We start from the raw sequence: 14,693 nt of genomic DNA, 5'->3' as shown, positions 1-14,693 counted from the left end.
AGGGAACCGCCCACAGCAGGGTGCTCCTTCCCTGACTTCAGATTAGGCATAAACCACATCCTAACACCTATTTTCACAGAGATCCTTTATTAAACTGTGGAGAAAATTAGTGGCTGGTCTCTGAGTCAGGCAGAAAAACAGCAGCAAATGACATCACAAGTGTCATTTTTAAGAGGAAAAAAGGGGTCATCTATGTTAGATGGAATATAGTGGTATATTTTGATTGGGCATGTTAATTAGGTTAGTCAAAGGGGGCTTTTGATTGCTGGGATTAAATACTTGGTAGCTAGACCTTGGTAGTCAAGGTCTGGAGGAGGAAGTGACCAAATATAGGAATGGACCTTGGTGGCTAGCTTTAAAAATGTATTTTAATGGTTTCCAGCAAGGAAGAGAGATTGGGAGAAGGGAAAGACCTGCAAGAGCCATGTTTGCCATGCTGGAGCTTGCTAGAGCCCCTTTAAAAACTAAGACAAACTTCCATTGACTCAAATCACAAGCTGTAGCTGTGTCGCTAAGGATAGCAATTTAAATGATATCCGTTATAAGGAACTCAAAACCAGAGTTATGTTCAAGGAGGCCAAAGCATGCGAATGAAGTCAAAGGGAATAGGAGCAAAACGACTGACGGGTGAGAACACACTAGCAAATGACAGGAGGGAATGCGGATAATGTAGGATACGAAAACTGAATTCAATAACTAGTTAGAAACACACACACACACACACACAAACAAACAAACAAAAAACCCAAAGTGAAATGGAACAAGAAATAGAAAATGCAACAAATCTAATAACTCAAAAGAGATCCAGTAGGAAGGAGACTGACAGGCTTGAAGACAAAGTAGTGGAGCTGGATGGCTCAGTCAGAGACAATGATAAAGTAAAACAAAATGCTCCATGCAAGTAGCACTAGTTAAAGGTAAAAGTGAAATTCCAACTGCATGATCTACTCTTATATGAACTATTCTAAATTTTAGACACAGTCCCTCACTCTGGAGAGCTTTCATGGGATGACTGAGATGCCTATTTAACATATCAAAGTGGACCTGGTCTCCAGGTTCTCCCAGCATCCTTCAATCCCTGCCTGATACAGGTATGGCTGACATACCCTGACCTCTACCTTGCCTGACCTTTCCAGCCCAGGGGCTGGGATACCCTTGCCCACAGGTTCTTCCCTATATAATCCAGACATTTGGGCTACCCACCTCCTTTGTACCTTTGGCCTCCTGGCTACTGCACCTTGTTCTTCTCGCTTCCTATTTCTCCTCCTCCCCCTCTGGTCATGTCCACTCTGAACTCTTCCAGATGTCCTTGTCCATACCTCTACCTACACTCTTTCTTTTATCTATAGTAAACTTTCTCCTCCACCGTACCTAAGAGCAGCCATGGCCTTTCCTTTTCATTTCTCTTCTTCATTTAGTCAGCCCACTGCCAGCCTAATTAATCCTGCAAAGTCTTGACATCCCCACTCGATAATGGCATTTCTATTTTTCTAACTCTCAAGGGACTTTGTCCTCTAGAAATCATTTTAAAGGTGCTTTTAGATAAAATGTGGAAAACATCTTTTAGAATTCTTGGAAAAGGACAGGGGAGGAAACGCTGCTTTAGGCTTTAACTGTGGCAGGGAGAAGAAACCATCCATTTTAATTACCTCAGAGAGCAGCAGAATCTCTGACTTACCTAATCTACTCAGAAAGGGATCAATGGTTTGGGCAGATTATTGGGACAAAGTAGACACTGCTATTTTTTTATGGCTGACCACAGTGTGTGCATGTGCATGTGTGTGGTGTATGTTCTGAGGCTCAAGCTCTCCTGTCATGATCATGACAGGTAAAAAAGCATCTCAGCTCTGCAGGGAGGTGAGAGCATAGAAATACAAACCGAGAACTAATGTCCATCCTTAAAGAATGGGTTCTGAGCACACAGTCACCTTCCAAAAGATAGGGCTACTTGGTTCATGTTATTGTAAGTTTATTGTTTTCCTGAGTAAGCAAAAACAAACAAAGTAATGATAGCACCAGCTAATAGATTCTGCATATGTGCATGAAGTAACATATTCGTGATTAACTGTGTTATCAATAATGCATCCATATTGAGTCAAGGCAAAAAAAAAAAAAAAAAATGAAGGCATTTCCCCTTGGAGTCATTTAAATAGGAGGGAGTTCAGCACTCTTAATTCCCTGAAAGAGTAAGCTTAAGGGAAGCTCCTTGTCTGTGTATCCAGCATATTGGGCATTAACAACTTAGATGCAAGATTGCAAAACATCAGAAGTGGGGTTGGGGATTTAGCTCACTGGTAGAGCGCTGGCCTAGCAAGAGCAAGGCTCAGGGTTCGATCCTCAGCTCAGAAAAAAAAAAAAAAATCAGAAGCAAACTTCTGCCCACCGGGGTTCTCCCATTGTGCTGTAAGCCTGTATTTAAGACCTCCCTCAGAAGAAGGAGAAGGAGAAGGAGAAGAGAAAGAGGAAGAAGAAGAAGAGGAAGAGGAGGAGAAGGGTCAAGATCAGAGACAGCTGACTGGTGCTAGTTGGAACTCACTGACTCTGGACTGACAGCCAGGGAACCTGCATGGGTTCCTAGACCCGCTGAATGAGGATGACAGTTGTGTGGCTTGATCTGTTTGTGGTGTCCCTGGCTGCAGGACTTATCCCAGATGCATGAACTGGCTTATAGGAGCCCATTCCCTGGGGTGGGATACCTTGCTCAGCCTTGATACAATGGGGAGGGGCTAGGCTCTCCTTCAACTTTGTATGCCAGACTTTGTTGACTGCCATGGGGAGGTCTTACCCTCTTTGAGGAGTGGATTGGGGTAGAGTGGGAGGGAGGTGAGGAGGCAGGAGAAGGGGAGGGAGGGGGAACTGGGATTGGTATGTAAAATGAAAATAATTTTAATAAATAAATATATATATTTTTTAAAAAAGAGTGAATCTCTTCTTCGTGCTCCTAGTGTCCTTTTAGAGACAGACAGACACAAACAGAGAACACACACACACACACACACATACACACACACACATTCATATGACAGCCTTCAGGCAGGCACAGATTGAGACTCATGCAGCAGACAGAGTTCAGAAGACAAAGCAAGTGTGAAGTAGAGAGTAAAATCTGGAGTCCTGGGTTAAATGACTCCAAGAGGAAATGCTTTTATTTCTTTCCTTTACAAGGATGCATTATTGCTGACTTGGAGTTAATGACTAATGCATTTAATTTGCATGCATATACTTATGTAACAACATTTAATGAAAAGAGAGGCCATGAATTCTTTTATTTTATGTTATTTATTTATTTATTTATTTATTTATTTAAGCTGAGGATCAACCACCAGGCCTTGTGCTTGCTAGGCAAGCACTCTACCACTGAGCTAAATCCCCAACCCCAGAGGCCATGAATTTTAAAGTATGCAAGAAGATGGGAGGAAGGGAAAGGGACAAATGATTTAGTTATGGTAAAATCTCAAAAAGTAAAAGAAATAATTCTTTAAAAAGAAATGGAGAAGATATTACTGCCAGAAATAGAATTTCTAAGAATAGTGTAAATCACAATTAACAAAATTAGTCCATTGTTTCATATACAGGCTATGTGTATTTTAATTAGATCAAGGCCTAGTAATTATGAAAAAGGGTCTCTGCAAAAAGGCTTGTCATAAAATGTGAAGTTTACCCAGCAGAAAGCAGTTTAGAGATTTTTAAAATCATTTAATAAAAGTATGTCTTAATAATTGACTCATCTTTTAAATGTAAAATACCAGGTTATCTCTTTTTCATAAGGCAGTAAAGAGGTTTCAATGTATTTTTATTTTATGTGTATGAGTTTTTGGGCTGCATATATGTGAATGCACCACATGCTCACAGTGCCTCAGAGAGCAGAGCATTGAATCCCCTGTAACTGGAGTTACGGAGAGTTGTGAGCCACCATGTGGGTGCTGAGACCAAACCTATGTAGTGGGACATCTAGTAGAGTAACTATCTAGGGTAAACAGCAGAATGAAGTAGTTGTTTTTTGGAAGTACTTAGTGTTAGTATTTATGCAGCGCTAGGAACACGTCCTGAACACGACAAGACCACGGAAGAGTTTTATTAAAGTGGATAGAGGTGACAGGCCTGGGTGAAACACACACGTGGGTAAAGAGAGAAGAAGGGGAGAGAGGAAGGGAGGAGGAGGAGGAGGAGGAGGAGGAGGAGAGAGAGACTGAGAGCCTCACGCAAGATGGCGCCGGCTTTTTAAAGGTTGGGCCGCACATGCGTACAGGGACTCCTGTGGGTACTCCACGCATGCGTGTAGATTACATGGCTGCGCGCGCGCTTTACGCAACCACGTAAGGCCACAGAGTCCTGGTCCTGCGAGATGTCTGACCCGGAGATGGCTATTCTACACCGGAAATAGTTAGGCGGTCCGCCGGGCAAGCCCAACCGTGTAATTGTCTATCATTTAGATCTTGAAGAAATCGTGGTAGAAGAGAGTGATTGTTTTCTGTGATTTATAGAGTTGTTTTTCTGAAGGAGCTTTACACCTCTTGCGTGACTTTAGCTACAAGACAGTCCTGGCAAACCGAATGTCTTATATTATTGAGTACTACAAACAATGCACAACAAGAACCGGAACTGCAAGGGTGAGGTGCTCCTTCAAGAAACATGTAAACTAGAGCTGCGTTTGGTGTGGGGAATTGGTTTCATTCTAAAAATAAATTTTGTATGACAGTATGAAATAGTGCTTCTGCATGGCTGTTCCTCCCTGCTGCCTAAAAGGACTTATGTCATCCTGGAGTGACCTTCTTTCTTTGTTCATTCCGTGTGACTCAGCTATCAACAATCTGTTTCCCCTGGAAGAGCAGTGAGATGGCTGAGCCATCTCTCCATTCCTGATACCGGCCTCCTTATCACATACAGAGTAAACTAGCAAAGTTACTACTGGCAGGGACAATATCCCCTGTAATGTTCACTTCAAAATTGATTTTAACATAAAGTATACCACATCCTTCATAAGAATTATATTTTGGCAGGTGGTGGTGGCGGCGGCGGCGGCGGCAGCAGTGGCGGTGGCGGCTACCAAGTGAGTTCCAGGAAAGGTGCAAAGCTACACAGAGAAACTCTTTCTTGAAAAACCAAATATATATATATATATGAAACCATCACAATAATATGACAAAAATTAATGTATGTTTTTAAGAGGCATATTTTAGTAACATAAGCCATTTTGGAAGTTAAAAATCTTAAAATTTTAGTTTTGTAAATTTTGGCAGTGATTTTTCTTGCTCTGCCTCAGTTTCAGGAATTAACATTTGAAAGCAGCAAGTGCAAGCATTCCACAGGCATGGAGTTAAGAATTAACATTTCTATTAGTTAACTCTGGCTACAAGGAAAAAACCAGCAAGATGCAAAAGCAGTGGCTCTTTCTTATACATTCCAAATCACACTGAAGCACTCAAAGTTCATCCTCACATACACTCACACATGCCTCTTTTAGAGGCATGATAGTCATAATCTTCAGTATATAATGAATTTGTAAAACAAATGTAAAAATAATTGGCCAGAGATTTGTTATATTTTTAAATAAGAATGAGTGGTTCTCTCTATATAAATATAATATTTATAAAGTTTACATTTATATATAATATACAAAGTATATATGTCCTATATATATAGTATATACATACATATATATACATATGTGTGTGTGTATATACTGTACACACACATATTTTCTTTTTTTTTTTTTTTTTTTGAGACAGGGTTTCTTTGTGCATCCCTGGCTGTTCTGCAACTCGCTCTGTAGACTAGGCTGGCCTTGAACTCATAGAATATATATATTACAATTTAGATTTACTTTATTGGTGTATGTTTATGTATATTTGTAGGCACATGGCACATGAGTGGAGATCACAGAACAAATGTGGGAATCTGTTCTCTCCTTCCATCATGTGGATTTTGGAGATTGAACTCAAGTTGTCAGGCTTAGTAGCAGCTGCCTTTACACACTGAGCCATCTTGCCAGCCCTGGCCTCAGATTTCTTTTTAGAAGCTTCAAAGGCATAGGTTGGTTTTGCTCCAATTCTTTCTAAAAAAGATAATGGTGAAATTATTAGGCCACTCCACGTAGTTAAAAGGGAGGTTTATTTTGTGGGGTAACTTACAATGAAGGGGTAGGTTGCAGGGTCTGGGAAAGGTATAGTGCAGTCCGGCAGTGTTCTCTGGAGTACTCTGCTCAGTCTACCTCCAGCACCCCGGCCCTGGAGGGCGCGATCTCCTCTCGATCCTAGTCTTCCATTTCCTTCTCTGCCCTGCCTTGTGGGCGTGACCATCACCTGAGCCTCAATGGGGGTTGGAACTTCCAGGCCAATGCTGGGATGGCTATCCACTACAAAACAGCATTTAGCTTGTTAGAGACTACCTAGCTAAATCTCTCCCTGGCTAGGACTGAATTAATATATGCAGGGTGATATAAATGAGAGGAGAGATCTCCTACACCACCAATGGTTCCATAGTACCTAAGAGTTCTCAAAAGAGGCCCCACTGTCTGGCACACAGCAAATGTCCCAAATGAAACAGCTTTCACATTGTCACAGTATGCTCTATATGCATCATACTACAAACAGTATAACAATGATTCCCCCCCAAACAGACCAGTCCCGAAATGACTCAGAAGAGAACACCTAAGGAAATTAATTGAGGAGCATTATCATTATGTTGAGCAAAATAGATCATATGCAGATAGACAAATATTACAGAGTTTCTTTCATTTATATGTCATAGGATTTTCCATTGATATGTAAAGCCATTTATTGGGCATGGGGGATGTAGTCAAAGTACATATGATAGTTGAAACAACATATCTGTGTGAAAATCAACATTATACAATGGATAAAATGATACTTAATAACGGTGATCACAAGTGTTTCTTCTTCTGAAATTTTTCTGTTTAGTTCCATGGCCCACTTTTCATGGGGCTGCTTATTTTCTTCATGTATTGGTTTTGTTTGTTTGCTTTTAAGTTTCTCACACATTCTAGAAAACAATCCTGTCAGGTGAGCAGCTGTGGAACAATAAAATTTTGAAAAAAAAAGAAACAAAAGAATTAATACAAATATGTAATGAATTTTATGAATTCATGAGTCAGAATAAAATCATTACTGTTGCAGGAACATAGGCTGAACTGGAAATCACAGTGTGAAGTGAAATAAACCCAGTTCAAAGAGAATATTGTCTGCTTTTTGCACATATGTAGAACTGGTGTGTGTGTGTGTGTGTGTGTGTGTGTGTGTGTGTGTGTGTGTGTGTGTGTGTGTGTGTGTGTGTGTGTGTGTGTGAGAGAGAGAGAGAGAGAGAGAGAGAGAGAGAGAGAGAGAGAGAGAGAGAGAGGAGAGATATAAAAGTAAGAAGGAGGCCTAGGAAGAGAAGAGAGTGCGTAATAGAACTCATGAGACATGAAAATGGAAAGGAGAAAGAGGAGAGGACCAGGGATGAAACCAGCTGTTGCCTTGGGAACGGGGAGTTCATTGTCATAGCCAGATGAGTAAGAACCAAGTTTGACATGCATGAAACATCTTAATGAAACCCTTTACCTCATCTTTTGAAACATGCCTTCGACTTGCAGAAACAGGACATGGTCAGAGAAGGAAAAAAGTAACAGCAGTTTAGATTTAGGTTTAGCTATTGTTTTTCACACATCATGGGAGAAAAAAAGGACATTGCCTGCATGTATGTTTATGCATCATGTAAGTGCAGTCCCTCCAGAGGCCAGAGAAGGGTTTGGGTCCCGTGGAACTGGAGTTATAGATGATTATGAGCTATTATATTGGCACTGGGGATCAAATGCAGGTTCTCTGCAAGAACAACCAGTGCTCTTAACCACTGAGCTATCTCTCCAGCTCTCCAGGCAACATTGCACTCTTAACTTCAGAAAAAAATATATTTGTCAAAAAAGAGTAGGTAAGTGTATACCTGCCTGTAGGGACTTCACAACAAATGGAGAGACAAAACTCACCCTTGTTTCTTTAAATACATTTTTGTTTTGAGGTGCTAGGGCTTGAACCCAGGGACTTACATGTGTTCTAGGAGTGATCAGCAATGTAAGCGCTCTCAGCTTTGATAAAGGGTCTCAGTGGTGCTTTAGTGCTAGGATCGCAGGTATGCACAACCAAGGCTGACTGGTAAAATTTTAAATGGTGATATGAATGGCTTCACCTTCTCATGTTATGTCTTTTTTTTATAGAACTTACAAAATGCAACAGAAAATCATGTTTGAAACAATGTAGAATGCCCTTATGCATTACATCCCTGATTATTGTGAATGTGAACCAACAAAACATATAGTGTATGAACATTACCAAAGTATGAATTAACCAACATATAGCCAAAGTTAATGAATCAATCAATACACATGCCCCAAAAACACTACACTCAGGAAAAGGAAAATATTAAAACATAACTAAAGAAATTAATCAATCTTAATGTTAGAAATGGGTCTGAGTACTACAACCCACAGCTCCAGAGAAGCTGGAAAACAATGGAGGATGAGAACATGAGGGAACAGGATGGTTGAGCTGGGGGAGGGACCAAGTGGAAGAGAAATGAAAAAGATACCTTGATAGAGGGCGACATTATGAGATAAGGGAGAAACCTGGTGCTAGGGAATTTCCTAGGAATCCGCAAGGACAACCCCAGCTTAGACTACTAACAATAGTGGAGAGGGTGCCTGAGCTGGTCTATTCCAGTAATCAGATTGGTGAGTACCCTAACTGTCATCATAGATCCTTCATCCAATAACTGAAGGAAGCAGATGTAGAGATCCACTACTTTTGTACCCATTTCGCCAATCCCCCAGAGACCACCAAGGAGCTGGTTTCCGATACAAGCACATAAGGATCCTTTTATTCAGGTTCAACCTGGGCCACCACACAGCAGATGGAAGGAAATGTGGCAGTGGTCATGAACCCAGGTGCAGAGAGTTTTTATAGGGAAAAACCACAAGCCAGGAATTGGCAATTTGGGATTGGGTAGAAGGGATATGGGGCAAGGGGATTTTCTGAAACTATTGGTGTAGATGTTAATTATTTTGGCACTCTTACCCTGCGAGAACAGGTCCTGAACACAAGACCACAGAAGAGTTTTTATTGAGAGAGGATAGAGGGAAACATGACAGGCCTGTGTGAAACACACATGTGGTTAAGGGGATAAGAAGAGGGTCATGCAAGATGGCACCGGCTTTATAAAGGTTGGGCCGTGCATGCGTACAGGAACTCATGTGGCTATTCCATGCATGTGAGTAGATTGCATGGCCACTGCAACCATGTAAAGCCATGGAGTCCTAGCCACGAGAGATGTTTGACCCGGAAATGGCTATTTTGAACCGGAAACAACTAGGCGGTCTGCTGGGAAAGCCCAACCATATGGACATGTTGTGATTTCCTATCAGTAGACTTTTGGCACAAAACCACATTTGAAACCACTGGCTTAGACTTTTGGCAGGGAACCAAAACCCACTGAAGAGGATTATGTGGATTGCTCAGCAGGATGTCTAGTTATCTCCAAGGGCCACAAATGACAGACAGAATGTCTGCAGGAGTATCTGGATCTTGTTAAACTTGACTTCCCTGTATCTGTTCAAGTTGCCATGGCATATTCCTGAGATTCTTTCTGGAGCTGAGTACAGCAGGTGGTCTGAGATAGTGGCCTTTTCCCTAAGATGGAACCTGTAAAGTCAAGTCTAGACCTTCACACAACCAGAACCAAGCACCAGGCTGAGCTCTAGGAGTCCAGTCGTAGAGAGGTAAGAGGGATTATACAAGTAAGGGGAGTCAAGATCATGATGGAGAAATCTACAGAGACAACCAAACCAAGCTCATAGGAAGTTTAGATGGACACCCGTGGAACCTGCACGGGACCAGACTAGGCCCTCTGCATACACACAGGAGACAGTTGTGCAGCTTGTTTTGTTTGAGGGGCCCCTGACAGGATCTATAACGGGTGCATGAGCTAACTTTCTGGAGCCCATTACTATGGTTGGACATCTTGCTCACCCTTGATGCAGTGGGGAGTGGCTTGATTTGATCCTGCCTCAACTGAATATACCAGGTTTTGCTCACTCCCCATAGGAGGCCTTACCCTTTAGAAGGAGGAGATGGAGAGGTGGGGAAGAATGGAGTGGGAAGCTGGAGGAGGGATGGGGGCAGGGATCTGATGCTGGTATGTAAAATAATATATATTTTTTTAAAATAAAAAATATTTTTAGAAAAAAGGAAAGAAATGGGTCTGAACATCTCAAGGAAATGACAAGGGAAAAATTTTACTTCTGTGTAAGTGAGCATAGCTGTGCCAAGCTCAGCATGCAAACAGACCCAGCAGGGGCCCCACCAGACTTTTTCCATAAGGCAGAGGCTAGTGTTTGAATGGGCAAAGCTCACCTCACATACTTATGATAATGGCTGGGTTAAAACAATGCAATTACAAGGAGAATAAAGTTTTGAGCACCAAATGAGACCTTTTTTTTTTTTTTTTTAATAGTTGACCTCAAGAATAATTGACCTTGGAGAAACTTCAATTTATACCAAGGGGCTTCTTTATTTTATTTTTTTTTTTTTTTTTTGAAATAGAATTCTTTCTTATTTAATCCTCTGACCAAAAAAAAAAAAAAAAAAAAAAAAAATACAACAACAAAAAAAAAAGAAAAGAAAAGAAAAAGCAGACAATATTCTCTTTGAACTGGGTTTGTTTCACTTGACACTGTGATTTCCTGTTCAGCCCATGTTCCTGCAACAGTAATGATTTTATTCCGACTCATGAATTTTTATTTTATTTTATTTTTATTTACCTAACTTTAACAGATGACAGCAGAGATCAGCTCTATGAAGCCTAGGAGTGACTAGCCTAACATAGCTGCTGTCTGCTACATGGATTTTTGATGTTACTAATGGCTTGTTCAGAAGTGCTGGTGGTCAAACCCAGAGCCCCATACATACTAGACAAGTCCTTTATGACCCAGCTATCTCACTAGTTCTGCTAACAATTATTGAACTCTTTGTTCCAAATCCGCTCTGCCTGCCACTAGTATTTACAATGGAAGGAGCAGCCTATGTATTCCAAGAGGCTCACTGTAATCAGGAGAAAGCAGGGTACACAAAGAGAAAGCAGACAACCCTCCCCTTTATAAACCCCATATTATGAGAGTACAGAGTGGAAATGGGGGAAAGCTTCCAGGAAGTAGACATTGAGCTGAAATTTGAAGAGGCAAATTCCTGTTCTGCCAGAAGGGAATGGGGTGGAGTTTGGGGGTTGGGAGAGATATCTTGGTGCTTATGACCACTTATTGTTCTTCTAAAGGACTTGGGTTCAATTCCAAACACCCATACAGTGGCTCATAGCATCCTCTAACTCCAGTTCCATGGGTCCAGTGCCCTCTTCTGGCCTCTAGGTGCACCAGGCATTCATGTGTTGCATAAATACACATACAGACAAAACACTCATAGACATATTTTTTTTTTTAAAGAGGGAAGTCATGGGAATGATTGAGCCAAGTGTAGTAATAGAAGGACAAGGAATTCAAGACAGCTAATGTACTCATTCCCATCTCCCTCTCCTTTCCTTCCATGCTGGCTTCTCATTCCTTTTAAAAATCAGAAAGCCAGGGCAGAAGAGATGGCTCCATGGTTGAAGAGATCTGGAATAAGGATCCAACAGTCCATGTAGGCACAGCAGTCTGCCTGTAATTCAGCCTTGGAATTCAGAAATAGAGGATCCCAGAACAAACTGAATTGCAAGACTACCTGCTTCAGCAAGCTCTGGTTTGATGTAGAGACCCTGTGATGATTTGCTGCCTCCCCTTGGCTCCTACTGTAGGGTGAAAAGGGTCAAGGGGGGAAAAACACCCTGAACCCGGCTAGACGGAGACCTGGGCCAAGGAAAAACATCCTGACCCTGACTTGACCAGGACCAAGACTTCAAATCCCACCATCCATGAGCTTGTTCCAGAATCATGCCACAAAAATCCACCAATCTCAAGCTGCCCTAGAAAGATCCGTTCTCCCAAGAAACCCTCTATAAGCTCTGTGCTCTGTTCACTTTGCTGCTGCTTCTCACCCTAGAGGCAGCCACCCTTCTGGATTCTTTTTCCCCAATAAATCTCTTGAGTGAGGTTTGTTGTGTGGTGTGACATTCTCTCTGGAGTAGGGCAGAGCTGTAATAATTCACCTGACCAGAGTAAAACTTTGCTCTGGAAACCCTCCCCTGCTGGAGCAGAGTTGCTACACTTGCATTGGGAAAACCTTTTCCTGGAACAGAGCTGTAAGCTGCTACATTTACTGCAACTTTATGGTGTTCCTTGGCTCCTGACTGCCAGGATACCTCTCCATCACCGGCTGTAGTACTTACACATATAATTGAATGTTTGGTTCCCAGCAGGGGGAACTGTCTTGGAAGGATTAAGAGATGTGGCCCTGTTGGAGGTATGTCAGTGAGGGTGGGATTTGAGGTTTCAAAAGCTCACACCCTTCCCAGTTAGTTCTCTCTGCCTTGTGCCTGTGGACCAGAGCTAAGGTCTCCGCTATAGTACCATGGTCCCTAACATGATGGTCATGGACTTCAGCCCCGTGGAACCTCAAGACCCCAAATTAAATGCTTTTTCTTATAGATGTCTTGGTCAGGGTACATTGTCATGGCAATAAAAAGTAACTAAGACAGAGCCTGTGTCAAAGAATGAACAATGAGAATACCAACACTGGGCTTCCACCCACACAGGGAGATATGTACACATGGACCACCCTCCAAAAAAACACATCCGTACACAGATGAACCTATATACACACATGAATGTATACTATGTCCACACATACATATGAAAAGGAACAAATCAGAAACTGAAGTTGGCTTGTTGCCTTCTGATTCTTATTGTCAGCAGGTACATGGCTGTCTATGATGTATAGTGATACTGTGGGGGAGAGAATGTGGAATCAAAGAGTTGGGCAGAGGCCAGACCTACCTCTCTGTATTTGGCTCTGTGGTCTTAATCTTCTGTGAACCCTGAGGGCAGTGTGCACCTCTTCTGACCGCACCCTGTTCTTGCATTGTGAAGCCAAGGCAGGCAGAGTGATCTCATAGATATCATGATGCAGCTCTTTCCCATTCTGCTCATCCTGGTCCTGACTGAACCTCTTCTTCCTGCACCCCTGAGTAAAATTACCAACTTTGTCAATCGGCCTCACCAAATTCACTTGTAACGATGGATGTAAATGGTCCCAAGTACTGGGAGCTCCACAAGTCACTTGATCTGAATCCTCGCTCAACCCTGGCAAACAAGAATCTGCTACAAGAACCGTGTGGGGTGGTTCGTAATAAGCTGCCAACAAAGATGTGTGCTGTGGTCATCGACATGGGTACTGGCATGTGCAAGATGGGCTTCGCGGGACAGACTCGGCCCACTTATGTTGTGGCCAACATTGTGGGCTGCCAGCCCAAGAAACCAACTACCATAGGGCAGCCAAAGGTGGAGACGTTTATTGGTGAGGCAGCCCACGCTTGCCCAGAGTTAAACCTCATGCAACCAGTTCGTAATGGTATTGTGGTGGACTGGGAAGCAGCTGAGCTCATCTGGCGCCACATCCTTGAGAATGACCTCCGCGTGGTCACCCAGGACCATCCTCTGATGTTCACAGATCCGCCCTTCAGCCCTGCCAGCAACCGTGAGAAGCTAGTGGAAGTAGCCTTCGAGTCTCTGCACTCGCCTGCCGTGTATGTGGCATCCCAATCCGTGCTGTCAGTCTATGCCAATGGACGAGTTAATGGGCTTGTGGTAGACACTGGCCATGGGGTCAGCTACACAGTGCCAGTCTTCCAAGGCTACAACCTGCCCAATGGTATACAGCGCCTAGACCTGGCTGGTCACTACCTGACTAACTTCTTGGCAGAGAAAATCTTGAGATCTAGCTTGCCGCTGAAGAAGGAAGACGCGGACACCATGGAGAGCATCAAGCACCATTACTGCTATGTGGCCTCAGATTTCCAGAAAGAGGAAGGGCGCCCTGATGATAAATTCCGGCGGTGCCTGAAGCTGCCAGATGGACAGACTATCACAGTGGGGAAGGAGCTCTTCCAGTGTCCTGAACTACTATTCCATCCCCCAGAGACCTCGGGACCTTCGTCTTTGGGCCTCCCTGGTATGGTGGAACAGAGCCTCTGCATGGTGCCCCAGGAAGTGAGGACCGACATGGAACAAAATGTGCTTCTGTGCGGAGGCTCCTCTCTCTTCACCGGCTTCGAAGGCCGCTTCAAGGCTGATCTGCTGCAATGTCTTAGTCCGGATGCCCACGTGGATGTGGCGGCCCAGCCCAACAGGAACCTCTCGGTGTGGATTGGGGGGTCCATTCTGGCCTCCCTGCGTGCCTTCCAATCCCGCTGGATCCAGCGTGAGCAGTATGAGGAACAAGGTCCCCATATAGTGCACCGCAGGTGCTCTTGATTCAACACAGGGTGGGGAGGGGTGTGGGAATAAAGCTCCCTTAAAGAGCCAGCTCTGTCCTGTCCTGTTCCATTCTCCCCCATCTCACTCACTGAAACCCATCCAGGAGCCTCAGATATGAACACACTTACAGAACAAGGCCACTGAAACTTCATCCTCACACATTCCTGGGTGAAATCTGACCTAAAGCACCTCCCCTAATCCACACCCTTGAGACATCCTAGTTCTCACCTCTTCCTCTATAACA

General features: G+C 43.2%; 1 protein-coding gene across 1 annotated transcript; it reads left to right on the top strand.

Moving 5' to 3' along the window:
• Window positions 1-13,210: 13,210 nt before the first annotated feature.
• LOC118576428 (actin-like protein 9) lies at window positions 13,211-14,446 on the top strand. The gene has a single exon (XM_036176689.1). The coding sequence runs from the start codon at window positions 13,211-13,213 to the stop codon at window positions 14,444-14,446; it is 1,236 nt and encodes a 411-aa protein (XP_036032582.1).
• Window positions 14,447-14,693: the final 247 nt, after the last annotated feature.

Source organism: Onychomys torridus, unplaced genomic scaffold (assembly GCF_903995425.1).
Source record: "Onychomys torridus unplaced genomic scaffold, mOncTor1.1, whole genome shotgun sequence".
Classification (NCBI taxonomy): domain Eukaryota; kingdom Metazoa; phylum Chordata; class Mammalia; order Rodentia; family Cricetidae; genus Onychomys; species Onychomys torridus.
This window is presented reverse-complemented; position numbering and strand designations above follow the sequence as displayed.